This window comes from Arachis stenosperma, chromosome 1 (genome assembly GCF_014773155.1).
Source record: "Arachis stenosperma cultivar V10309 chromosome 1, arast.V10309.gnm1.PFL2, whole genome shotgun sequence".
Taxonomy (NCBI): Eukaryota; Viridiplantae; Streptophyta; class Magnoliopsida; order Fabales; family Fabaceae; genus Arachis; species Arachis stenosperma.
The window spans coordinates 127527470-127554034 of record NC_080377.1 but is presented as its reverse complement, the minus strand read 5'-3'; the positions used below and the strand labels follow the sequence as shown (position 1 = coordinate 127554034).

At 35.3% G+C, this 26565-nt stretch overlaps 6 protein-coding genes across 7 annotated transcripts; 2 read left to right on the top strand and 4 right to left on the bottom strand.

Moving 5' to 3' along the window:
* Nucleotides 1–361: 361 nt before the first annotated feature.
* On the bottom strand, nucleotides 362–2997 carry LOC130934488 (uncharacterized). Its single transcript, XM_057864056.1, has 4 exons — nucleotides 2397–2997; nucleotides 1716–2275; nucleotides 1283–1625; nucleotides 362–1191 (listed from the first exon to the last, which is right to left on the bottom strand). Exons 1-4 carry the CDS (start codon nucleotides 2995–2997, stop codon nucleotides 362–364), a joined length of 2334 nt encoding a protein of 777 aa, XP_057720039.1.
* Nucleotides 2998–4775: 1778 nt separating this feature from the next.
* On the bottom strand, nucleotides 4776–9110 carry LOC130973546 (pectin acetylesterase 10-like). Its single transcript, XM_057898133.1, has 12 exons — nucleotides 8378–9110; nucleotides 7923–8005; nucleotides 7443–7572; nucleotides 7266–7339; nucleotides 6978–7064; nucleotides 6751–6875; nucleotides 6564–6624; nucleotides 6405–6458; nucleotides 6223–6300; nucleotides 5847–5952; nucleotides 5562–5707; nucleotides 4776–5223 (listed from the first exon to the last, which is right to left on the bottom strand). The coding sequence occupies exons 1-12, from the start codon at nucleotides 8568–8570 to the stop codon at nucleotides 5116–5118; spliced, it is 1245 nt and encodes a 414-aa protein (XP_057754116.1). The 5' UTR covers nucleotides 8571–9110; the 3' UTR covers nucleotides 4776–5115.
* Nucleotides 9111–10675: 1565 nt separating this feature from the next.
* On the bottom strand, nucleotides 10676–13891 carry LOC130972278 (protein NRT1/ PTR FAMILY 4.5-like). Its single transcript, XM_057897164.1, has 6 exons — nucleotides 13697–13891; nucleotides 13241–13334; nucleotides 12914–13131; nucleotides 12331–12756; nucleotides 12103–12227; nucleotides 10676–12014 (listed from the first exon to the last, which is right to left on the bottom strand). The coding sequence occupies exons 1-6, from the start codon at nucleotides 13697–13699 to the stop codon at nucleotides 11147–11149; spliced, it is 1734 nt and encodes a 577-aa protein (XP_057753147.1). The 5' UTR covers nucleotides 13700–13891; the 3' UTR covers nucleotides 10676–11146.
* LOC130972251 (GPI ethanolamine phosphate transferase 3) lies at nucleotides 13851–21815 on the bottom strand. Of its 2 annotated transcripts, XM_057897163.1 has the most exons (21): nucleotides 21273–21815; nucleotides 20970–21004; nucleotides 20736–20857; nucleotides 20492–20581; nucleotides 20234–20353; nucleotides 20015–20098; nucleotides 19833–19910; nucleotides 19402–19527; nucleotides 19179–19268; nucleotides 18868–18903; nucleotides 18722–18777; nucleotides 18332–18464; nucleotides 17329–17770; nucleotides 17084–17175; nucleotides 16400–16946; nucleotides 16056–16191; nucleotides 15907–15948; nucleotides 15532–15688; nucleotides 15358–15441; nucleotides 15114–15248; nucleotides 13851–13927 (listed from the first exon to the last, which is right to left on the bottom strand). In XM_057897163.1, the coding sequence occupies exons 1-20, from the start codon at nucleotides 21554–21556 to the stop codon at nucleotides 15123–15125; spliced, it is 2880 nt and encodes a 959-aa protein (XP_057753146.1). In that variant the 5' UTR covers nucleotides 21557–21815; the 3' UTR covers nucleotides 13851–13927; nucleotides 15114–15122. The 2 variants fall into 2 exon arrangements, with proteins under 2 accessions (XP_057753146.1, XP_057753145.1); XM_057897162.1 differs by lacking the exon at nucleotides 13851–13927 and having other exon boundaries at nucleotides 14831–15248.
* A 2551-nt stretch (nucleotides 21816–24366) lies between these two features.
* Nucleotides 24367–25044, top strand: LOC130934479 (uncharacterized). The gene has a single exon (XM_057864048.1). It carries the CDS (start codon nucleotides 24367–24369, stop codon nucleotides 25042–25044), a length of 678 nt encoding a protein of 225 aa, XP_057720031.1.
* Nucleotides 25045–25077: 33 nt separating this feature from the next.
* On the top strand, nucleotides 25078–26256 carry LOC130934472 (uncharacterized). Its single transcript, XM_057864040.1, has 2 exons — nucleotides 25078–25438; nucleotides 25760–26256. The coding sequence occupies exons 1-2, from the start codon at nucleotides 25078–25080 to the stop codon at nucleotides 26254–26256; spliced, it is 858 nt and encodes a 285-aa protein (XP_057720023.1).
* The last annotated feature ends 309 nt before the right edge of the window (nucleotides 26257–26565 follow it).

Sequence of the window (26565 nt, the reverse complement as noted above, 5' to 3'; positions counted from 1 at the left end):
GTGATATATTTATTATTGTGATTTTTATGTCATATAGGTGGTGCGGTAGGTGCGGATATGGCGGATACTCCAGATATTCATGGTAAAGGGTATAATCTGAGGATTGAGCCAACACGTAGAAGTGCAAGTAGATATACCCCTTCCACAATCAAGAAGGCAGTTAAAAAATGTACTAAATTTGTGAAAAAGACATTTAGCAAATAATTGTTATTTATCTTTTAATTTAAGACCACAATTGTAATTGTTATGAATTTTATAAATTCACATCAAATTCGAACACACAGGGATTTCATAAAGTAGTATTTAATACAATTGATGTAGTATTTAAATCCAATTCCTAATGAAGGAAAAACCAAATGCACTAAGACATAGGTGCAGATCCACCAGCACTAGGCCCTGCACGATGGGGGCATCTACTTCGACTGTGGCCTTCGCCTCCACAAAGCCTACAACGCCTAGGACCACGCATATCACGCATATCCATTTCATTCAAGAAGCGGGTTATTTTGGGACGCCCTTTGGAAACCCGCTTTAAGTGCGGATTAGGTATGTGTCTTGGTCCTTGATACACCGGCCATGTTGCTGGATTTCCTAATGGCTTAAACCGTGCTCTATACACCTTTCTTATCTCATCCATCCTATAGACCTCATGAACGTATTGTTGCCAATCAAGTCGTTGGTTCGCACAACACGCAAAGACATGGCGACATGGGATTCGATCTGTCTGAAACTCACCACAATCACAATACCGTTGACGGAGATTCACAGCATACTCGATACCAATGGGCATCTCACGTACCTCAAAGATCTCATTTTGCCTGTCAAATAGGTTAACCTGTATGTTTCCTGCTGCTTGCTGATTTGATTGCAGTTTGTTGCTAGCATATTCAGAAAATACATGTCCTGCATTCCTTCGAACCTCAGCCTCAGCCCTCTTCCTAGTGAACAACTCATTTAGCCTATAAAAAGTTGCCTTCACAAGTGACGTGATAGGAAGATTTCGAGCTCCCTTCAGTACTCCGTTGATGCACTCCACTAGGTTTGTGGTCATATGACCCCAACGGTATCCATTATCAAATGCCAAAGCAAATTGCTGTCGTGGAATTCGATCAAGCCATCGCGTGTAAGCCTCACCACGTTCACGTAATCTTGCATACTGCACATTAAATTCATGCACAGTCCTACAATAGCCTGTAAATAACCAACAAAACAAAATCAATAAAATGGATGCTATATGCCTGGTAAAAACAAATACGCCTTAGTTTCACAATAATCTACGTACCCATATTGACTATCAGCTTCTGTAAATACGGTGCCTTGAAATTCCTCAAAAAGTTGGATGCTATGTGCCTAACACAAAACATTCGGATAGCTCTTGGAGGTTCCCATGATCCATTACTACGAGCTATTGCTGAGGTAATAGAGTCGTGACGATCAGAGATAAGCCCAACACCATCTCGAGTCACCACATGTGTGCGTAAATGAGTAAGAAAGAAGTGCCATGCATCAGAAGTCTCACCCTCAACAACGGCAAATGCAAGAGGCACAATATTGCCATTGCCATCCTGAGAAACTGCAACTAGTAGAGCTCCTTTATATTTCCCGTACAGATGTGTCCCATCCACCTGTACGATTGGCTTGCAGCTCCTAAATGCTCTGATGCAAGGATAAAAGCTCTAAAATACCCGCGTCAGTATCCTTACATCATGGACTACCTCATCCCCTTGGTATGCTGGTGCAGTTTCAATCTCGACTGCTGCTGATGGATCTTTTTGTACCATTGCTTCAAACCACGACGGCAAAGCTTCATAAGAAGCTTCCCAACCACCAAAAAGGTTTGCAATTGCCTTTTGCTTCGCGAGCCATGCTTTGCGGTAACTTGTCGTATAATTGAATTTTGACTGCACTTCAGCAATTATTGATTTCACTTTCAAAGATGGATCAGCTTCAACCAATGGCTTTATCACCTCTGCAATCATGTCTGAATTTAGCTTGGCATGATCTTGAGAAATTCTAGTTCTAGTGCATGTGTGACTACCATTGTATCGCCTTACAACCCAACAAAACTTTCTCTTAATAAGACTAGCTCTAATAAGCCAATCGCAACTTCTTCCGTATTGTACACACTTAGCATAAAAAGTCGTTGGCTCAGATTCACACACCCGATAATCCACTCCCCTGCGAATGGTATAATCTTTAATTGCTGCAATAATAGTCTCTCTAGAACTAAATTCCATGCCAACAACAAATTCACCGTCCGAAACAACAACAGGATCTACAGCAATAACAACAACAAATAATTCTAACTATTGCTTTACAATTCAATAATAATAATAATAATAATAATAATAATAATAATAATAATAATAATAATAATAATAATAATAACTGCTTACTTGAATTGATATATTCAGGAAATTCTGGTGCATTCATAGCGTCTACATCCAAGGCGTGCATGAAAGAAGGCTCTCTAGATGGATATTGGCTCGCCAGTGCATTTGCCACATCTGCTACGTTAGACTCAACTATTATATCATCTTCACCCACTTCTTCAGTTGGACCAACAATATGGTAGGTGCCCTCAAATTCCTCTTCGCTTTCACTGTTATAAACAGTCCAGTCGATGTTAGCCTCCGGTAAATCAACCTCAACTAATTCTTCAAACTCAACATACAATTCGAGAATAGACACTTGTGCTCGTGTTTGTTGGTAGATCGAAAACATTCCTTGCATACTTCCTTCGTCAACCACACTCATCATTTGAAACTGAACGAAACCACCGAACACTAAAACAGGCTGTCTATAAAAAATATTAACGACTCTCTTTAATACTTGATTATCACCACATTGACAAAGTATACTCTTAAATTCCTCGTATGTTATTGCAAAAGGAATAACAATATCACGTGGATTCTCACAAACAAAACTCACACCTTCAGATGTTTGGGGAAAGATTTGACCATTATAATACATTTTCAAACTAATACCTCTCTCCATTTTTATACTCTTACATTCTCAAAAAAAATAAAACACTCTCACACTCAATCAACCTAATACCGTTCCTCCTTTTATAGTACTTCAATTATAATTTTTTATTTACGAAAATACAATACGCAATTTGCGGATTAACAATACGCAATTTGTGTTTTTGCAATTCGCAGTCTGTGGATTGACAATACGCAGTCTGTGTATTGACAATACGCAGACTGTGTATTGTCCCTTTAATATTAAAACACACAATACGCAGACTGTGTATTGTCCCTTAAATATTATAAAATTACAATCCGCCCTTTGCGTATTGTCCTCATGGCTGTGGCAGGCAGAATCTGCTCCTGACAATTCGCAGAGTGCGAATTGTCCCGCCGCCAATAATTTTGCAAAACATCCTCACTTCCAATATTGAGGCATTACACCAGGTTTTTTACAATAACTAAAAAAATGAACCTTAGCTATCATGGTACATGTGTAATTATGTTGAGTTGTTTGAGTAGTCAATTTATTCATCTATTTAAATAATTATTGAGAATTCAAATTCTGTTTTATATATGTAATAATTTACTGGCCACATGTTAATTAAATTTTAATAAAATATTAGAATTAATGTAAAAATATAACTATACTCATACCTGTTAATTTAAACATTTTGAATAAAATAATTTATAATGTATGGTATTAGAATTCTTATGATAAAATAATTTTAAAATCTATTTTTGCGATCCAAAAAAAAAAGTGAAGTATAAGAAAAAAAATAAAAAAAAGATATATACAAAATTTATATAGGTAAATGATTAAATTTGTCTTTGAAAGACCACCCGTTCTTTAAATTGATATCCGAAAGATTTTTTTAATCAAATTTGTCTTTTAAGATTTTAAATTAATCGTGTTAGTCATCTTGTCATTTTTTTTGTTGATGGTGCCAAGATTTATTAATGTGGCACGCTAAGTGATATTACTACACACACAGGAGTCTTAATTGACTAGTTCTCCCTTCAATTAGGTTTTAATTTGACCTAATTTCATAAATTTATCATGTTAGCCACCAATTAGGACTACCAGGTATGTGTTGTGGTGTCATTTAACGTATCAAATCAACAAACTTTGACGTCATTAGCAACGTAAGTGATGGAAAGACTAAAATGACTAATTTAATTAAAAAAATCTTTCGATAACTAATTTAAAGAATAAATTATCTTTCAAGAACTAATTTGACCATTTACTCAAATTTATATTAAAAAAACTTATTTAAAGTACAACTATTTATATACATCTAACTTGGCAAAACTACCATTGCTATAAATTATTTTCGATTGTTTGGATGTAAGAGAAAGAAAAAAAGAAGGGTAAACTACAAAAAAATGCACCCAAATTATTTTACGCCGAAAAAAAATAATTTCAATTTGAAAACATGCAAAAAATGCTCAAGTGTGACAAAAAACATGGGATACTCTATTATATAGATTGAAGTTATATAGAGAGTATAAATTCTTTTTATAATTATTTTTTATTATTTTATTGATGTTCAAAATATAGGCCCTAACTTTTTCAATCTCTCTTTCATCCCATAAAAAGATCTAATAAAAAGAAAGATCTGTAAACTTACATTTTTACCATATAATTCACCAAAAAACATACTCGGATAAAAATACCATCATACAATTGTGTTAGTTAACTTTTTCATCCCAAGATAAATTTTTCAAAAGATTGGACTACTCTAAAATCCACTCAAGAATGCCACAAATTTTCACAAAGCATATATAGCCACCTCACAAACATCAATGATCTATATCCTAAGATAAAGAAAGATGAAATGCTGTTTCATCAATTATGCTCATATAAATGAATGCATAGAAGAGCATTAGGGATGAGGGTGAAGGCAAAATCTTCTCAACTTGAACACAAGTCTGCTATGGTGGAAGTTCCACAGACAGGAACCTCAATGAAAATTGAATAAAACCGTCAATGGTTTACATGAATGAATAATGTAATTTTCAAAGCAATAAGCTTATTTTTTTCTATATATATAGAGCTATCTTTTCTTCATTTCTTGGCACTTAGGAAAAATTTGCACAGCACAAGAATATTATTGAAAGAATGATATCCTTGGCAATGAATCAATCAGTTGAAAACCAAATTATGGCAGGTTTTGTCACAAGGGTAAGGACAACCAATGGCCTGAACTTGAACTCGATCGAAATACCAGTTTCCAACAGACTGTGCTATCCCCTGCATGTGTTTTTAGACAACCATTAGAAGCATTGTGTGGAACAAGATACGATACAAATACGAAGATACGAAATTTTTAGACATTATACTATACTATATGGTTTTGGTATAACAGATAAATAGATACTTATACTATGAAACATGTGTCTTGATGGAAATTGAAAGATCAAAGATGTAACATTTCCTTCTTAATCTTATGTTCTCCTTTGAATAGTTAATGTTTCATGTAGTAAGCTACATAATTCTTGGTCTAACAAATCATATCTAGAGAAAGCATCCTAGCATATTGAGAAAAGCAAGATAATGGAGTTGTTTATGATGAATTCAGCTAAACATACTCGATTTCCAATATGGGGAGAGTCGTGAGCAAACCATGTATCCTGTCTTTCGGACTGGCAATGAGCGAAACAAGAATTTATGAATAACCCGTTTTTATGCAACTTCGAGAATCTTCTTACAGCTCTTAGCATCTGATTCCGAAAACCTGCTTCATTCAAGGTTGATGCTAACATTACTAATAGCAAATAATAGGACATATTGAGAACATGTCAACCACTGAATAGTAGATAAGTGCATGCAAGGAAAGGGAAGGGAACTAGTCCTCAAACTTCATATTTAATCACCTTGCAGATATTGCATTTGAGGCGCGCTGCAACGCGCGTAATTTTTTCTGCAATCATACCAATTCCAGTGATAGTCAGCAGACGGCGGAGCTAGACTTGCTTGAATCTGATAAACATGGAAGTGATTGCATATATCAGTGTCTTAAAGAGGTAATTTGATCCAAGTCACACACACAACAATGGTTAACCACATGCATCTTTTTCATGATTGGAAAGACTTAACATGAAGATTATTGAATTAATAGAAGCATCTTTTAAACTCAATCATGTGCTGACTCTCTTGATGCTTTTGAAAATAACAGAATTCATTGAAATTGACTTCATGCTGAACTGAATCAATCAATTAATTATAAGGGAAATGGTGGTAAGAATTCACCTGCCAAGTATCATAAGCTGCATTGAGAAGAAACAGTGGTGCCTTAACACTGGCAATTGAGTGCTGAGGGAAAAAGCACTGAATAGAATTTCAAAAGGAGGGAAACAAAAATGAGATGGCTCTACATTTTAAGTTAATAGCAATATGACAAAAAAAATTCACAAAAAGGGAATAATAGTTACCAAAATTGGATTGAGGCGACTGGTACAAGTCCTCGGAAGGTTTCTTTGTGCTCCCTGTGATGTGAAGAAACAACTATAAATCATTTCAGCTTATTCATGTTTTACTATGTCATCAATTCTTGAAATAGAAACAGAAAAAAATTCTCATGAGAAAAATACCTGTAAGGCAACCACACCTCCAAACAAATTCCTCAAACTGCGATGGCCGGATACATCAACACTGCAATAATGCAATTCCAGATAATCATTTTGTTACTAAGAGTGTATGCGCTGATCGGAACTAAGATCTATGAGCAGATCCACTGAATAATAGACTAGAATTTGAAGTTCATTGGATGATGTTTACGCGTCAAGGAACAATCCAGCATCACTTAAGCACTTTACTCTTGTGGTTCTTGGGAACATTTCCTTGAATTCATCACAATGTAGAATAGTTGCCAAACCTCCAGCAGAACATCCAGATAGAAGAGCCTAAAAGAGAAAAAAAAGAAGAAAACATTGTCATTATCAAACTGAGTTCATGGAGCCTCCGAGTTGGTTACTCTTTCCACCATAAAATTATCAAAAGTGAACCTGCTTAGCATAGCGCATTCCTTTCGACATTAGATCTTCCATAGCAGCGAGCCAGATGCGTTGCCCTCTGAAAAACAACCCTGCTCGCTGTGAAAACAATGATTAGTTCAGTATTAATTCAACTAAATTCAGCCTACCCAATCCACATTAAGGATAAACAATAGAATGAAACAGTCTTACTTTTGTTGAAGTCTAAAACTCTAAATTAACATCAAACAGATTGATAGAAAAGGAATAATTAAAATCTATAGAAAATTAATGTTGAAAAGATCTTGCATCCCCTCTTACCTCATTTTGACTGTCTCCAGTAAATGATGCACCATCACAATAACGAATTTTAATTCTATTCCAATTGTAGAAATCTGCATAAATAATCATCTCAATAAATAAGTATAACAGTTAACAAAGTTAATTTTTTTATAGGGAAAAAGAATAGTGATGCTGCTGAGTCTGAGGTGTTAAAACCTGGGTTTTCCCAAGCTTTGTTGCTTAATATCCCAACAAATGGTATCTGTTTTTCCATAAACGCCGACGAACCATGCCGCGTCTTCTTACTATAAATGCAATTTCTGACATTTCCACACCAGCCTCCTCCCTGTCACCGAAAAGTTTGCCGGAGTTAATAGGGGCAAAAAAGAGAAAAATGTACCAAATTCAAAGCCTAAGGCTATATGGAAATATCTTAACCCTTTTAATTTCCCTACATATTTGATCTTCCATGTACCAAAATTGAAATGAACCAAGATTTGCAGCAGTGAAACCTCTCATACCCCAATTTCTTTTACATTTTTGCCAACAATAAAACACAAAAAAACTAAATTGATTGTTATCATGGCACAATCCAAAACCATACAAAAGAATCTAAAAGACATGAATTGGTCCTTATATAAAGACCTTAGCACATCCATTATAGCTAACTAACAAGGATGATAGTGTCTCACACACCTCCAATTGTATGAGCCAACTGTTTGATCCGGCGCCATATCCGCGGTGGAAGTGGTAACCTGGTAAAGATCCATCAAGACATACTGCACAAAGTAACACAATTCATGGCTAGTGAGAGAGTATCTGGCAACTTTCATAGGAATAGAATGTTCTAGAATCTTGAAAATGTCGGATTGCAATATCATATCTCTCCAGATCTCAAGCAAACTCAGGAAACATAATTTGGTGCAGATACTAATGAGACATGAAAACAGCTACCATATCAAGAACAACACAAACTATTCATAAATCATAACCCCTTTTATTTGATTGAGAAAAGGATAAAATAATCATTAAAAAAATCATAAATTTCAGAGTCTATGGAGCAGATAGAGTACACATTACTCAAAAACAAATTAATTACATTTCCAAAAGAGAATGAATGAATGGAGAGAGAGAAAGAGAGCAAGCAATACCAGCTCCTTTGGCGGCAGCACCATAAATAAGAGTAAGACCAACCATCAAAGGTCTGTTATTATTGAAATACAGCATATCTGTGACATTACCATTCTCAAATCCTTGTACCAATTTCACAAACATGAACCCTATAAACCCAAACCCCCAGCATAGCATCCTCATGGCTCCAAAACTGTTGCTTCTTTTCAACATTACCAAATGTAGTTTGAGTAAGACAGTGACAACCAAAAGTGGCACTTCCCCAGAATCTCTAATAAATTGGAGAAGCAAGTACAGGAAAAGTATATTCCTGTTGAGAAGAAAAAAGACTAAGACTTTCCAAGGCTATGGAAGTTGGTAAAAAGGTTCACTTTACAAAAAATGGCTAAAAGAAACAAAGAAGAAAGTTTTCTTCTACTTGGTCATAAATGGTCATTGAATGCAGCATTTATAGCATTGTAACGGAACAGAAACAGGGCTTAAAAGTTGAGACAGAAATCAAATGATGATGAAGAAACAGATTCAGAAGCAAACTTGAAACATCACTAGAATGTGTGTTTGCATAGAAGTGAGAAGAAATAATAGTGCAAATGAAGGAATTAAAAATAAATAAATAAATAACAAAAAATAGAATGACAGTGGGTGATGTAGAAGTGTAACAAGTTACAAGTTACAAGCATTGGTTTTTTCTTTTTGTTTTGGCAATAACAAGGAGGAGGAATGTAGGGTAAAAAGTGGCACCGACATTAAACATGGGAATGGAAAAGCTGTAACACACTTTCATAAATCATAACCAGCAATGTTTGTTGGAAGAATCCTCAAAAATTGTGTCCCACCTACTTCCTCTCTCCATCATCTTTGTCCTCTTCCACCAATGTTACAACCTCATTACTTCCTCTCAAAATAATAGTTCAAATTTGTTTGATAACATATATTTGATTAAATTATTTAATATAATAATATTAATATTTTAGTTATTGTTTTCATGAATTTAATTTAACATATTAATAACATAAAATATATTATATAATTAAATATATATAAAATTATTTTATATTAATAATATATTAAGATAATTTTTTTATATAAAAATATCTTTATATAAATAATTACCATATTACAGGACTCTATTTTTTTTTTACTAAAGATAGGGAGACTTGAACATGCGACTTCTTAGGTGAATATGGAGAGATTATGTCATTTGAGTTATAATTCATTGGCGTATTACAGGATTCTATTAGTGTCAATGTCTCGACAAAAAAGGTTGATATCCTCATTTCGATAGGTTAAAGACGAATTCATCTTATTGGAGTTTTATTTAAAAGTTTATGGTTGGCTAATAAATTACTATATGCACGAAGTGTGATTCAAACTTTTAATAATAGACTAATAAATTAACCACTAGATCAATCAAATTTGATTTGATGATAATATATTATGAGGTGTACAAAACAATGCATATTTGCATTGATTGGTTCAGAAAAGACTAACATCTCTAAACAAACAGAATCCACACATAATGAACAAGAGAATCTCTGATTTTCTTCGTTTTTTTAAAGCATCAGAAAATGCTTCAACTAATATATTTAACAAATATATAATAAATACATTAAAATTTTAAACTTTTATATTTTTATAAATATTTTTTAATTAATAATTTTAAAAGACATGTATTAGTTAAACGTTTTTCTTTTATCTCATAAATATATCCACCGCCACTCAACCCAAAAGAAAATAAATAGCCGAAACACATGTGATAGTGACCTTGCAAGGTGCAGTTAACTTAAATTCTTTTCATCATGTCAACGCTTCCAATTTCCATCTATTACTTTTGTTTGGTGAAAATAATTTGAGAAATGATTGTTGTACCTTTTTGGTGTATAGTTTTTTATATATATTTTGTGGTATAAAAATAATTTTTATCCTTTCCCCTCTCCCCCCCCCCCCCCACCCCAACTTTTTTTTATCGATTTTTTAATATAAAAAATAAGTATACAAAAGATACGTATGGGAAGGTGGTATATATAACATTCTTCAAATAATTTATAACCTCTAAAGCCATCTGGATCATTATGGGATAAAAAGAAAAGTAATATTTTGTTCTATACAAACTTTTACCTTCCCTACCATTTTTTTTATAAAATATCAAAATATCAAGTGGAATATAAAATGAGACATCACCATGAATGGTGGAATTGGTACTAGGTCCCTCAAGAATACATTATAATTATATCATCCTTTACTAGATCTCGCCATGCTCAATGGTTTTAATTGAATAGTGGCATGAGATCTCTCACTCGATCGTTCTCTCAAATCAATATGGGACCAGAACCTCAATGCATGAATAATCATTATCTCTATTACAAGCTACATAATTATTGATTACAATTTCTTTTCCAAAAAATACATAAATAAATAAATTGACCATGTGTTAATCATCATTGACAAAGGACAATAATTAATGGAGGTGGCCACCACTAGGAATTAAGTTCTACATATTCTTCAAGAACAATAAAAAAAAAGTTTTACATATTCTTGAGATACATTTAATATATATTCTAAAAATATTTATAATCTTTTATATTTATTATTTTTTATCGTGACTACTCATATGCAGTTGTTTTCATGTAAGATGATCAGTTCTCCCCTATCATTTTTTACATGAAGATAATTGCATCGAAATTTTCACCTATGTTTATATGGTTACGTAGCGTTACAAAACTAAACAAATGGTTGTGAATGTTCTTAGTAGAAAATCTTACAACTAAGAGCTTTCTCTTCTTTGTTCCTCATTTTGCAGTGTCCTCTATTTCATCATTTCTAAGAGCTGCATCATTCCTAGACACCAATTCACTTTCAAATGGAACAGCATTTTGGTACTTGTACCATTTTGCACATAAAAGGTATACGCCAAAGTTAATCATGCTTAATACGGCTAAGAACCAATAGAACAATTCAACATGGATTTGGTTAAAGTCATCCCCTTCTAACCACCCTATCTTGCTCTTTGTGACCCTCCTTGTAACCGAGTTTATGATTTCTACAAATACCGTGCTCAAGAAGTAACCAATGGACAGCGAAAGAAACGAGAATGAAGTAGAGAGCGAGCGCATTCCTTCGGGTGCTTCCCTGTAGAAAAACTCCAACAATCCTACCAATGTGAACATATCGGCTATGCCGAAAATTGCATAATGGAAGGAGAGCCAGAAGAGGCTTATAACATGGTTGTGGTTTTTGAACTCATCCTTTCTTTTAACCTCTATGATGCCAGCTATGGCCATTGAGATCGCGGATAGGACAAGGCCGACCCCAACGCGTTGCAGTTCTGTAATTCCGTTGGGGTGGCCTGTTATCTTGCGAACAAGAGGCACAAAAGCGAATTCGTAAACCGGAATTAAGGCAGTCATGAATACTAGAGGGATTACGGGGATTGAAGCAGGCGGGATGGTGTATCGGCCAATGTGTGGATTCATTCTAACTCCTTGTTGAATTGAGAAGGTTTGAAGTTGTGCCAAACATGTGTTCATGATTATGGTACTAAAAAGAATAGGCATCATTCTTATGAGGATCTTTGTTTCTTCCACTTGTGTCACAGTGCAAACTTCCCATTTCTTTGGTTCTTTGCCTTCTCCTAGAACCGCTGCTTTGTCTAGAATCCTATCATAGTGTAGAAAATCAAATTATGGATTATAGTAGTTTCATGCTTTTAACAAAGAGTAGTTGAAACATTATTGTAAATACTAACCTGAATTGATCAGTATGAGGGATCAGTTTTTTCATCAAATTGGACTCATCACTTTGTATTTCATGCAATTGATCAGAATTTTGAGGTAGTTTAGTCCCTAAATTCTTTACTGTGACGAACAGAACCTGCAAGAACATTGATCTTGAATTAACAAGTATCAGTATTGAATAACTTGCTTAGCAAGAAACAATTGAATGGAAATAAAGGGACGGAAATGAAGATCAGAACCTGTAGAACACTCAACAATGGACTATCTCCGGACACTCGGGTACGATAGAAAGCCTTTCCCACGGCAATGACGAAAAGGCCTCCGGCAGAACACGCCAATGATATGATGAAACCTTTGTACCAGTCAATTTCAGTGCTCACATAAACCACAGCTGTGACTCCAATGCTAGCACCTATTGTGATGAAGAACAAGAACCAATTGAAGAAGCTTGCTAGTTTCTTGCGTTCTTTTGGATCATTGTTATCAAATTGATCAGCTCCGAGGGCAGGTACACACCCTCTTATTCCACCAGCACCAACTGCAAAAAAGTATATTGAAGCGTAGAAGAGCACAGCTTTTCTGCCATGTACACAACCCTTTTCCCCACATGGTGATGATGGCTGAAGTTTTGTGTCATGGGATTGAATCACAAGTAGAACGTATCCCTACAATATAATTCAAAAGCACCTACATTAGAGGACAACAATAACAATAAAGTAGCCAATGAGTTATAGCTCAAATGACATAGTCTCCCCATACTCACCTAAGAGGTCACGGGTTAAATTCTTTTATTTAAATAGCTCGAGTTTGTAAGTACTTTACCAACAACTCAATAAAGCCAAAGAGGATGCAAGTGTTGAGGCGATTAAGAAAGGTATCAGAGATGAATCCTCCAAGGATGGGGATCAAGAAAGCAGTGCCCAACAAGTTTGTTGTGGTTGTTGCAGAGCCAGGGATGTTGAAATACATGACTGACCCAAAATACAAAACCAAACTAACCATGTTTGCCACAAACCCTACGTTATCTAGCAACATCATTACTGCAGTAATAAGAACAACAAATTGGACTCATTAATTAGTCTTAACATACTAATAAAGAAATTGCCAGTTTGGCATAACAATTTTTCTTATCGGACATAGTTTACCTACCAAAGACGAAAGAAGCTGCTCTATATCCTCCTTTTCTTCGAATCTTCGCAACTTGATACTCAGCATCTTTCAAGCTAGACTCATCTTTTGAATCCTATATATGTGCATTTTGATACAAAGCCATTTCAGCAAATTATTTCTTAAGAGAAAAGAATATAGTATTTAAACACTATAGCCGTTCAGAGTCATTATTTTTAAACCATTATTTTGCATGCACCTAAGATAACATGTTAAATAGATAGTTTGACTATTTTTGTGCAAGATGATTTCTCAATTATTAGAATTAGCCAAGCAACAAAATGAAATAATGAACCCTTTTATGACTAATTAAAATCAAATGCTTCGCCCAACTGCAATTTGATTAGATTTATGATAACAGAATCCAAATATCAGTGGTTCAATCAGACCAAAAGAAAGTTAAACAATGTAGTGTGGAACATGATGTGCAGTATTTACCATGGCTAAGCAAGGCCCGAGCTAGAAAGCAGTAGAGAAATGTAAAGGAGGGGCTTCTTGATGATGTTAATTCCTCCACTGAAGTGATTGCTTTTATAACAATCACTCCAGTAGTGAGTTCCTTGCATGCAGGATGACAACTCACAAGGACAACAGTGACTAATAAATGATGAAATATTGAATACTATTTATTGTTGTGCCTTGTAAAAAATGAGGCCATAGCGGCATAGCCTGCATGCCAAAACAATGTGGAGGAATACCCAAAGTTGGTCTGTCAGTATCACATTGTAATTTGTAAATTTCTATTACAAGTTAATTAAGTTGCCGTCGATTGCTAATTTGAGAATAGATAAAACTTAGATAAGTTTCTTTCATCCGTATGTCGTCTAATCTTCAAGCCGATGCTGAAGTGTGATCATAATTTTTTAGAGAGTTAACAGTTTCATGGAATTTGTTTTTCTTTTTCGGCAGGTTGCGTCATCTTTTAATTTGAGAATTTGTCGAAATGGACATAATCACCTGATGCAAGTTTAGTCCTTGAGCAATTGGCATTATACAGTCTGCTAATTAATCAGGACTTATTCAATTCCCCCCCCCCCCCCCCCCTCCGTTTGTTCTGCCCTTTCAAATGAATGAATTAGGGATTTCGTTTATTTGATTAAATGGTTTTGCTAATATGTTGCTGATACTTTTCATTTAGTAAATTCCATTTTAAATTGTTCATTCTATGTACGGATGTACCCTTCAAACATTAATCACTTGCAAATTAATGCAACAAGTTCCACAGACAACGCATCACGGCATGTAAACATAACAACAAAGTATTACATGGATGAAGGTTTGTCTCATCGTGTAGGCAACCTTGAACTAACTCATTAAGAGACTCTTTATTATATTGGAAGTCTGCTTTTAAAAAGGAGAAAAGATTATTCTAGCAATAAAATAGAAATATGTAAATATTTCACAAAAAAACATATTTCATAAACTTTGTTTTAGGTATACCTCTTTAACGTGTCTATGCCGGAACAGGGGGCAAAAAAACATGGGGGGGGGGGGGGGGGGGATTTTTCTGAAACAATTTTAAGTGTAAAAGTGAGTAAGTGACGTCACATTAAGAGTGAAAGAACCACTTAATTCATAACTAGATTATGTTATAATAATAGTTAACATCAAAATTCTCTGCATCATCAGGAAACTACAGATTCAAGCCCGTACCCTACCCACAAAAATATGCTTTTACTAAGTTCACCAAGGAAAGAATATGAAGAAGGGGGAAAAAGAAGGAAGAAAAAACGAAATTAACCGCAACTCAGATCACCCAAAAACAGAGAAAAAAGACAGCCTATGGGAACTTAAAAGCATCTAACAAAAAAATATTAAAAAATTATAAACTGATCAGAGTGTGTTATACAACAACCTGATAATCTCAATTGTGATTGTGGCCATCCTTTCCTTGATCAAAATAGTAAAGTGAGGCCAAACAAATCAAGACATCTGTAAGGAGAAGACCAAACACATCGAAAACAAACTTTGGGGCAAACAAACCCCAAACCTGAAAACAAACAAAAATAAATAAAAATTTAGCACCGAATATATTGTGCTAGCTACAAAATATGCAGAAATGATAGATGAAAGATATTCGATTCAAGAAGTGAATTTACCATCAGGTGCCGCCTATGCATTGTGACACAATATATGGTAAATGTCGTCATAATTGCTGTTATGAGCCCATATGTTGTATACATCTATATATATAAACAAGAATGATCAACGGTTGAATATGTGGTGCTTTGAATGATCAACTAATGGATCTACTCTCAGGTATGGGAACTCACCTGAGATAACTGTGTGAAAAGAACATGTTTCCCTAGATCAGCCTTATACTTCATTGCTACAAGAAACGGAAGTCCAAATACTGGAAGGATGATAGAAAAGCCATAGGTGTCAAGTGTAAGAATGATTGCTTGGGGGACAAGCATAAATTCTTCAAACCTGAAAATCCATTAGAGCTATATTATTCATTTGCATGTGAGTAATATATATATATATATATATATATATATATATATATATATATATATATAAAACAGCAGAAAGATTTGAAAGCCCTTTAAAAATCCGACATGATAGTTCCAAGATCTGACTTCACTAGTATCTAAGAATATATATACTCCTCAAAAAGTAAAACAGAAATTTGACTTATTATTTACCCTATAAATGCAGCACCATAGTGGAGACCATCAAAAGCACACCTGAAATGGATTCAAGGCAAATGAAGTATAGTTACAGAAAACCTTAAGAGAAGAAAAAAATATATATATATAACTCCAAATCAGAAACAACTGAAGTTGCATTATACCAGTGACCACTGCAGAAAAAGAGACATGTGGCAAAGAGGTTCCATTGCATCACAGGAAAAGGACCAATTGAAAGACGTCTCTGAGGTCCATTCTTTGCATCATCCTCTATATCGCACAACCTCATAATGCAATAACCTGGAAGGGAAAGTCACAGGCATTTCTTCACAAATGATCATGCTGATTTGTTTACTCATAAAATCGCTCATAGATGACAATACAATTGCTAAATTACAAATATTAGCAGCATAAATAAAAGGAAAAAGCAACGGCAGAAATGTACTAAAATTATTATACAGCAAGATTAGCAACTTGATAAAACATATGGCATAAAAGGAAAAAGCACCTCCAACTATGGACGCAAAAGCAACCATAGGACCTTGTTTTCCAGAAAGAAGAATGACAGTTGAACTCCATGCAGATAGCATTGCTGTCGTTTTTACAACCAAATTTGTCTTGCAATCTGAAGAGTTACCCTTGAATAGTTGAGCAAATACTAATAATAACAGTTGTCCCAGAAGAATAGCATATACGATTCTTGGAATATAAATTCTTCCAATGCTTTCAGGCATAAATGCTAATATATATCTATTATTTTCAGTGATCCAATGCACTATGATCAGCATATAACTCAAGATAGTACACACAACAACAATCTTCCTCGGCCAACCAAAGAAGATGTCACTGGTGGCCTTGTATAGCCAGAATGCTAAAATAATCAGCACGAGAATTGGTACAACTTCAGCTGCATGGTTCCATACAGCTAAACCAGAGGCAATATTGAGAATCCATGAAGTGTACTCTTTCATGAAAGCAGAAGTAGAAGCCTGCTTGGACAGCCCAATTTCTATTCCAAATCGGCAAAAGGTGCTCAAGAGAAGGAAACCAACACTCTGCAAGAAATACATATGGGTTCAAGAATTCAAGAGTTAATCAGAAACTTGGGGTGTGTATATATATATATATATAGCATGTTCATGTTCAGATATAATTTAGTTTTAAATGAAGGAGACAGAGATAAAATACATACTTCTTTTAGCAGTTTCCCCTTGACAACAGATTTGCGTAATGCAACGATCCCAGATGTGCTCAAAAGAAAATTTGCCACTTTACCTTCCTCCACTGAAAACAAAGTTGAAGTGAAAAATTAAACTACGAAATATAAACATCCTGGAAAACTTATTGTATTTGACAACTTCAAGTGAACAAAATAAATAGATATGAATTATGACAATCCTGGAGGATTAAATTCATTTGATAAAATTCCACACTTACAAATGAAACTGTTTGAAAGGAAACTGACTGCGCGCATTCCCAGTAAAAAGAATGCAAAAGCTGAGGCAGAGAAAAACCAAGCATATCCAGATGATGCAAGTGTTGCACCATCTTGACTGTTCGCCCTCAAGATGGCAAGAACTTGAAACATAAGTGATATTGACATTATTGCAATACCAGCACCCATCATACGTAAATCAAACTCGGTCCATTTTGACCGAGCTAACTCAGCAACTGTTCTTAGAAAATTGAAGTATGACTCAATTTGCTTCTTAAGTGCAGGCACTAACGCATCAATGTCCTTTTTATCAAGCTGCAGCTTTTTGGTTGAACGCAACCAATGATTCTCTGCCTGAGCATAAACACTTGCTACTCGGGATAAGTCATCACTGGAAAAGCCAACAGCTGAAGAAGCTGAGTAAGCATCTATATATCTCTTCACCTGAATATGGGGAATTCATCATTGAAACAACTATCTCTCAGTAGCTTATATAATCTATGGAATTACAATAATTTAACATTGAAGAAATTAGTAGTAATGCCCAAGATTGTGCTGCTTAAACAAATTCAAGTCACTTTGGAAGCATAAAACATGAATGTAGCTATGAGAAACTAAATTCATTTTAAGTAGGAAATACATGAAAGTAAATTTTTTGGGGTTTTTTATTTCTTTCAAGAAAAAAACATAGATCAGTCTGCACATTTGAGCAGGATTGTAGCACCAACTATCAAATCCCATCAGGAAATCCTTTTCCTAAATATAACCATGGGTTTCCATAACAGTAGTTTCTTGAATGAGATGGAGAAATAAGAGATTTGGCAGAAGTTTGAAGACAACAAATATCTCGGAGAGATAAGAGCACAAGCAGTTGGTAAGAGAGGTAGTTTCAAAACTTTAGAGGTCACACTACCAAGTCCATTTCTTAACCAAAAGTACATTAACAACAGAAAATTAACAGAATTGGTAATCTGTAATTTATAACCAAAGACTCAAGGTATGTACCTGCCAAGAATTTATGCACAGTATATTAGCATAATTCTGTATCCAGATATCTGATTCTGATAACTGTTGCGACACATCCAAGTTCCAACTACCTGCTCCTAAAGCATATAGTTCGGGATTGACTTGACCTATGCTGAGAAGAGAGAAGGAAAAAAAAATCTTAATATAGTTATAAATTTCCATTAATAAAAATGTCATACAAAAAAGGCCATAAGAAAATGCCAAACTAAGTTTCCAAGTAGAAGCTTCTAGATTGAGAAAATGATTCAAGAATAAGATTAGTGTCACAAGAGACAGAAATATGAAAATTTCTTATTCACTTATATGGTTAAAAAAGTACATGAACAGCAGAAGCAGATAGTAGCATTAGACAGGATGCTTACACTGCACCTTCCATAAGGGAAAGGTATGCCAAGCAATGCTGACATTGTTACTGCGAAGTCAAGCTGCAAAGATTATATGAAAATATAGGCATTAATATATTAAGTTGCATATAGGGCCTTCATAATGCCATTACAATTGATAGCTTTCCTAACCTGTTGCATAGAGCTGACGCAGACATTCTTCCCATCCTGATATGGAAAGCAAGATAGTAAATTCATCCCAGAAAAAGAATTATTGATCTAAGTGCAGAAATGTAAAACAGTTTTTCCAATCTTTGGGGGGGGGGGGGGGGGTGATAGTAAATTCATAATCCAAAACTAGATATGGTCTTTGATTCAAGATCTTCAAAATTATTTTATGTTGTCGATTTTTAGCTTTCTACAAGTACAGTAGGGGTACTAATCATGCAGAAAAGGTGGAGAAACCAGCATGATTATGTATGCGTAAAAGCAGGAGTAAATACCAGATCTAGTTGACAAGAAGAGGTGTCATATTCAACTGGTACAGAAGAAGGAGGTTTCTTAACACTCATAGCAAAAATTGCAGTTTCCACCTGCAAGGCATCATTGCAAATATCCTTAGTAAAATTTCAGAAAAGTATATAAATTAATCAATGTTCGAACACACACACACACGAAAAAGAAAAAAAAAAAGAAATCAACAGATACCACATGTAATGAATATACCTCTTCAGCACCCCCACCACCATGATCACCATTTAAAGTTTGTCCATGGTCACCCATTACCACCAGCAGAGTATTCTCATGTAATCTCCCAGGTCCAGACTCCTTCTCCAGCACTTCAATAACTTTCTAAAACAAAATCAGGCAACTTCATTCATTAACTAAACACGGGATTTAATAAAAGACTAAACCGCGTGTATTGGATAACTAAATGACCAGTTCACCACCATGCAACTGACATGAAGAGGTTCCATAAGCCCAGGAATGTAGTAAAAAAGCATAACGAAAAAATGATTGGATCATCAAAGCAACAAACAGAAGCCACAAAAGCCCCGTCACACACCAAGGGACAATCAAAAAACAAGAGAAGTAACAGAGAACTATGCCAGGTAGACCACAAATAAATGTCAAAATCAGGAAGTACAAAAACTTACTTCTAAAATGCTATTGTATTGCTCCAACTTTTCTGTCATTTGAGTGGAGTCAACACCAAATATATGTCCAACATGATCCTGACCAAGGCAGAAACAATACAAGACAAGGTTCACAATAATCTGAATAACAGGGCATAGAATATGGATAGTGGGAGTATTAGCTAGTATACAATAAAGCATACCACTCCAAGAAAATGTGAAATGAGGACGTCCCAATCATCTTCATACAGGGATGGAAATAAGTGTTCAATGCATCCATTGTCAACCTAGACAATATGCAATAGTATGTCATAGTCATTGAAAAATGGAGCAAAAGAAAAGAGAGAATCCCCCACTACTCAAATTAATAGGTACTGACTGCATCAGAAAGTAACTCGAAAATCAATCTTCATAAGGCTTACTGTATCAAGATCTTTGACATTAAAAGAAGGGTATGGGTACGATCTTTCAAAATGATGTGGAAACAACTGTGTCCATGTATCATCTCCCATCATAACAACTTTCTTCCCACTTTGAACCAACTGTTATGTTAATAGATAAAGTTTAGATCAAACTACCTTGGAGGACTATTCAAAATCTGGAATTTAAAAGTAGAACCTGCTAAAATCTTGAAAAGAAAAAATAAAAAATCAATATTTGAAATGCGAAGTTTTGTAAACCTGATTTAAAAAGTTATCTTCAACAATGGCCGGGGCGCCGAAACTATTACCAACATCTACAAAAGTAGGAAGCCCACCAGTCGTCAAGCCCTATCATAACATAAGATAATACAATATGAGAAAGCTGTCAGCTCAAAGCTACACATTCCAAGTGAGAGAATTGTGATTCATACAACAAAATGTAACTGTTAACAAAGTTAAGTGATATATAATGAAAAGAAAACAGTTTGAAATTCGACCAAACCTTTAAGCGCTGCAAACTGGTGGTAGGAGGATCAGCAATGGCCTTGAAAATCTTAGCTGAAGTTGGACTTTTAGATACCACTTCCTTCAGAACTTTCAACTTATCCATCCAGTGCTTCGACTCTGCCATCACATCACACATTAACGAACATACAATAATAATGATTAACAAATTCAAAGAAAAAAAAATCATGACGTGCAACAATTGTTAAAGATTCAAGAGTAAGGCACATACCTGGAAAGAAGGTACTAGGAGCAACGAAATCAAACCTGAGCGACAAATAATTATAACATGACAACCGTTAATCACAATGTATGATGCTCAGATAGTTCACTTTTACTCGATTACACGTATCTGCATCAAATATTACTATCTTAAACTTGTTAAATTTGTAACTCATTTCTTCATTTAAGTGTCGCATTTACATATCGTGATGAATCGTATTCAATTATCGTATTCATATGTAAGCAACATAGATCACAATTGAAGGTCAACTAAACAAGTATTAGTATACATATTATATAATACGTAGAGTACCTGAGGGCATCGAGAACGATGATGATGAGGCGGTTAACGGCGGGTTTAGTCCAAGAGGAAGTGGTGGTGTTGTTGTGAGAGGAAGAATAGAGGCACTGTGATTCGGACACGTCAGAGGAGTTGCTGTAATGGGGAAGCTCTGTTCTCGTGAGTAGAAAGCCTCTCGTGAATAGAACAATGGCGGCGATGTGGAGCAGCAGCGTCATCCACAGGTGCCAGGTGTATCGCCATTTCCCGGTGATCTTCCTCCGCCGCGCCGCTCCCTCTATCTCTCTCTCTTTCATCTTCTTTTTTTGCCAACGACTTCGTTATTCAGGAGTTTTTCCTCTTCTTTTTTTTCAGTCAAGATCTGTGGCTTTTTTTCTCTCCTTTACAATAGACTTTCATTGACTTTCAGGCTGCGGAGGTTACAAGACATCTGAAAAGAAGAGGATGAGATGGCGTCGAAGCGGCGAGGACAGGAGGACGATAACACTCGAGGACGGGGACCAGTGAGCTGAAGATGGAGATCTTCAACCCGAAGAAACGGCAGTCATGGGCACGACGAGGATGGGTCTGTTGGGGATGGGTCGTCCGGGTCGGGGGGCTTTTTGGGTGTGTTGGTCCGGTTCAGTTACGCTTCGGTCTAACTGGATCAGTCCCTGACCAAAAAAAAAGAAAAAGGAAAAAAGACAAATAAGTCCCTGAATTTTTCAAATTTTTGATAAATACATCTTTGACAAAATTTAAATACAAAAAAGTCTCTGACTTTAACAAACGGAGGACAATTTAATCCTTCCGTCTATTTGCCTCTCATACACCTAACGGAACTGGCTGACGTGGCTGAAACGGTGTCCAGGTGTCCGTTACGGTGCAACGTTGGAAGGGGAAAAAAGTTCGAAGGACAAATAAGTCATTGACGTCATTTTACAAATAAAGTTCGAAGGACAAATAGGTCCTTGAGAATTTTTTTTTTCAAAATTAATAAACTCATTTTCTAAATTTTCTCATCTACCTCTCTCCATTTTTATATTTCTCTCTACTATTTTTACTCTATATATAATTATATTTTATATTAGTAATTTGACAAATCAAAATATGTCATTCGATATTTTTTTACAATTAAAATATTTTAAATGTAAAATTATACACATTAAATTATTTTAAATTTTAGATAACGAATGTTAAAATTAATTACTAATAAAAAATTAGACTTTTTCATATAAAAATAATAGCTAAAAATCTTATTATTTAATTTTTTATCTGCAGATATCTTGGTCTTCTTAGTCAGAAACTTTTGTCAACTTACGATTTTTTTGTAAAAGTAGTTTGATTTTATAAATCTTTTGTGTCATGCATAATTTATACTGTTAGAGCAAAGTGAACTATAATTTAAAAAAAATATTCTCGTAATGTTATTATGCATAAAAATACTAGTTCTAATATAATACACAAATGCACTAATGCTAACTTAATACATGAATGATGCACAAATGAACTAATGCTAACTTGATGCATAAATGAACTGATGCTAACTAATGCCACTGGTATGATGAAAACTGAACTAATGTAATTTAACAAATTCTAATATAATATACAAATGCACTAAAACTAAACTAATGCAATTTAAGAAAAAGAGTAGAAACATAACAAGCCCAATTTCTACAATTTTAATACAAATAATTTAAATTGTAGAATAAAACAAGTTAACTAGATTTCAAAATACAAGCATAATTTTATCAGAAATTATTTTTAATATGGAAAAAAAATTGGTGTTTTGGTTGAATATTGACATTTGAAGTGTATTACAGTATTATGGAAATTATTCAACACGCCCCCACGTGTTGGCTAAGATGCTGCCACGTGTTCAACACGCCCCCACGTGTTGGCCAGAATGATGCCACGTGTTCACCACGCCCCCCACGTGTTGCACCACGCCCCCACGTGTTGACTTCCCACAAAAAAAATCCACCCATCTATAATTACACCACATTCTCCCATTTTCAACAAAAACACTAATATTTTTTCCATACAAAAAAAAATGAGCCTAATTTTATAAACTAAATTCTCATAATAGAAGCATAATAGAAATATAATGAAAAAAAATTCTCAAAGGCATATTTGTCCTTCGAACTTTATTTGTAAAATGACGTCAAGGACTTATTTGTCCTTCAAACTTTTTTTCCCTTCCAACGTGGCACCGTAACGGACACCTGTACACCGTTTCAGCAACGTCAGCCGGTTCCGTTAGGTGTATGAGAAGCAAATAGACGGAAGGACTAAATTGTCCTCCGTTTGTTAAAGTCAGGAACTTTTTTGTATTTAAATTTTGTCAGGGATGTATTTGTCAAAAGTTTGAAAAGTCAAGAACCTATCTGTCTTTTTCCCAAAGAAAAAAAATTTATAAACGGCTTCTAACAATTATTTCAAAAGAATATTTTTCTGTGAGATTGATTAGTCTTTCTATTAATATTTTTTCTCTGTATTAATGTAATAAACCTACATGGCATGTTAAACAGTTGATTTATCTATTGAGAACCAACTAGGATTAACAAATTCTTTTTTGTTGAGAATCTCATTGTCTTTTAATGATAATTGTCAATGTCGTTTAGTTTTTAGTTTTATTTTTTTATTATCTTTTTCAAATACATTAGCTAAATTTATTGTGTAAAAAAATATTAGTAATTTTTAAATTATTTTTACTTATAAAATTAAATGGAGGATATATTAATGATTAAGGTGTCATATAAGTATGTTTTGAAAAGAGATCATTGACAAAGGGATTAACTAGTCTCACAAAATTAAATATCAAGAGCCAAAAAAGATTTTTTTGTTTTTGTTCGGAGGCCTCGCAGTCTATCAAAAAATTATTAGGGACTGGATTGGGTATTCACTCAAAAATAAAAATGATTGAGCAGCTCTAGACTAAATTTAGGATTGGTTGTGAGAACATCAATCCAGAGAAGGAAACGTCATGTAACCGGAACCATCGCTTGAAGAAGCGGACCAACTCCAACGGAGAAAGAATAAGATACAAAATGATGTTGGAGTTTTTGGAGGATAAACGTTGAGAGTTCCAAGAAAGGAGCCTTGGATGTTTAATAAGACTGCCTTTATGAGGGAGAATGGAAGAAGAAGAACATACGCAGACCTTGTCATCCACAGTAGCTTGGAGCCACAACCAGTAGAATCGGAGGACTCTAATGAGGATAAGGGTATGTCTGAAGACTTTTTAGAAAGTGACTTTGGGACAGACATGGGAGAACTGGAGATGAGTCAAGCTCAAAGGGAAGCCATACGCCAGAAGAAGAAGGAGGAACATAGTAACCCATCTATCTCAGTCAAAATGCTTCAAGATGGCACCTTCAGCATCCATGTCAACAAAACTGAGAAGAAAATATTGGAGAAGCCTTGGAAGCAGGCGCTCATTATCAAGCTTCTAGGGAGAAGGATTAGTTATAGAGTCCTCAAAAGGAAATTGGATACCATGTGGGCCAAAATAGGAGGTATGGTCTTAATAGACCTTGGAAATGAATACTTTGTTGCCAGGCTGTACAATGAAGATGACTATTGGCATGTCATAGAGGGAAGGTCGTGGCTCCTTTTCGACCACTACCTCACTATCCGGCAATGGACACTAGATTTCTATCCCTTTGGAGTGGCCATCAATAAAATTGCAACATGGGTATGCCTCCCAGATATCCCTATTAAATACTATAATAAGCGGTTCCTAGGTACAGTTGGGGATCAAATTGAAAATACATTGAAAGTGGACATGTATACTGCTAGTTAGACCAGAGACAAGTTCGCACATCTCTACGTGGAGATGGATCTAGATAAGCCTTTGCATTTCAAATACCTAGTGAATGGGAGAAACTTTCACATAGAATATGAAGAGCTGTATATGATATGCTTCACATGTGAAAAGTTTGGTCATATTAAAGAATGTGTAGAGAAAGCACAAAGTGCAACAGCCGGAGGTACAAATGGAGACCAAGATACGAAAAATCAGACAAACCCGCAGGAGGAGAGCCAAAATGGCATCAAAGACAGGAGGATAAGGAGGCCAAAAAATAAGGGTAAAACAGTAATTCAAAAGACTCCAATGTTTGGGCCATGGATGGTGGTTAAAAAGCAAAAAAGGACAAGGAGACAAGCTAATGGTGAGGGAGGAAATGTGGCTGGAGGTGCTCACTAGGGAGGTCAGAAAGGACAGAAAGAGGTAGTGGAATAAAATCAAGATAGGAAGTTCTCGCTGTGGAGGACGTAGGAAGTGGATCCTCTCCAGTGGAGAAAAAACTGGATGGTATCCAGTGGAAGATCTCACCTTTCATTGCATTCTCTCTCTCATTTATTTCTGGTCCCATTTGTAGAATTAAAGGTGGGAGATTACACTTTATTCTCTCCAGTGACAAAAAAAATGGAGAGGATCCATTTCCGGAGGACGTACAGAATCAACCCAACAACAATTGGCTTAGTAATAATGGTAATGTGTAGGGCCCATGCAGGGAAACAGGTGGAAGGATCTCCGAAAGAATTTGTGTCAGGTAGCCATATGAGGAGGGCAAAAGCTTTGAGCATAGCCCAAAATTCAGAAAAGACCCAACCAGGTTCAAATCAAGATCAACCTAAAGCAACCCAAAATGCTTTTTACCAGACCACCTTAAACAGAGCATCCAATCAGGAAAGGCCTATGCACATCCTAGGTAAGGACAATATGACTCCAACTGAAGTGGGGAGGGCCTTTCCCCAACCCCTTCTTAATAATAGTAATCCCAACCCCTTCTCTGACAACCCACCTGTTACTGATGAGATAATGGGCTCAGGAGACACTTTTGTGTTAGAAACGCCTATTGGGCCTATACCCCACCTTAAACCATCGAACCCAGAAGGAATGCAATTCTTGGGTTCTGAATTAGATGAGATTATGATAGAGAAAACTATTGTCGTGATGAACAGAGATAACAGGTTTGGCCCTTTGGGGGAAGATGTAGAGATGGCCTAATTGGGTCTGGTCTATTTTTTTTCTCCTTGGTCCCTTTGGACTTATACCTCCCTCGTTTCTTGCGTTATGAATATTTTTTGCTGGAACGCTATAGGGGCTGCAGGCCCCAACTTCTCCAAGACCTTAAAGGAGTATGTGTTACAATATAAGCCTAATTTAGTGGCTATACAGGAGACACGTTGTAGTGGTGCTACAGCTTTGGAGTCTATCAAAAGAACTGATTTCAATAATCATATTATTGTGGATGCACAAGGTTTTGCAGGGGGAATTTGGCTGCTCTGGAATGATACTAGCCTGCAGGTTAATGAG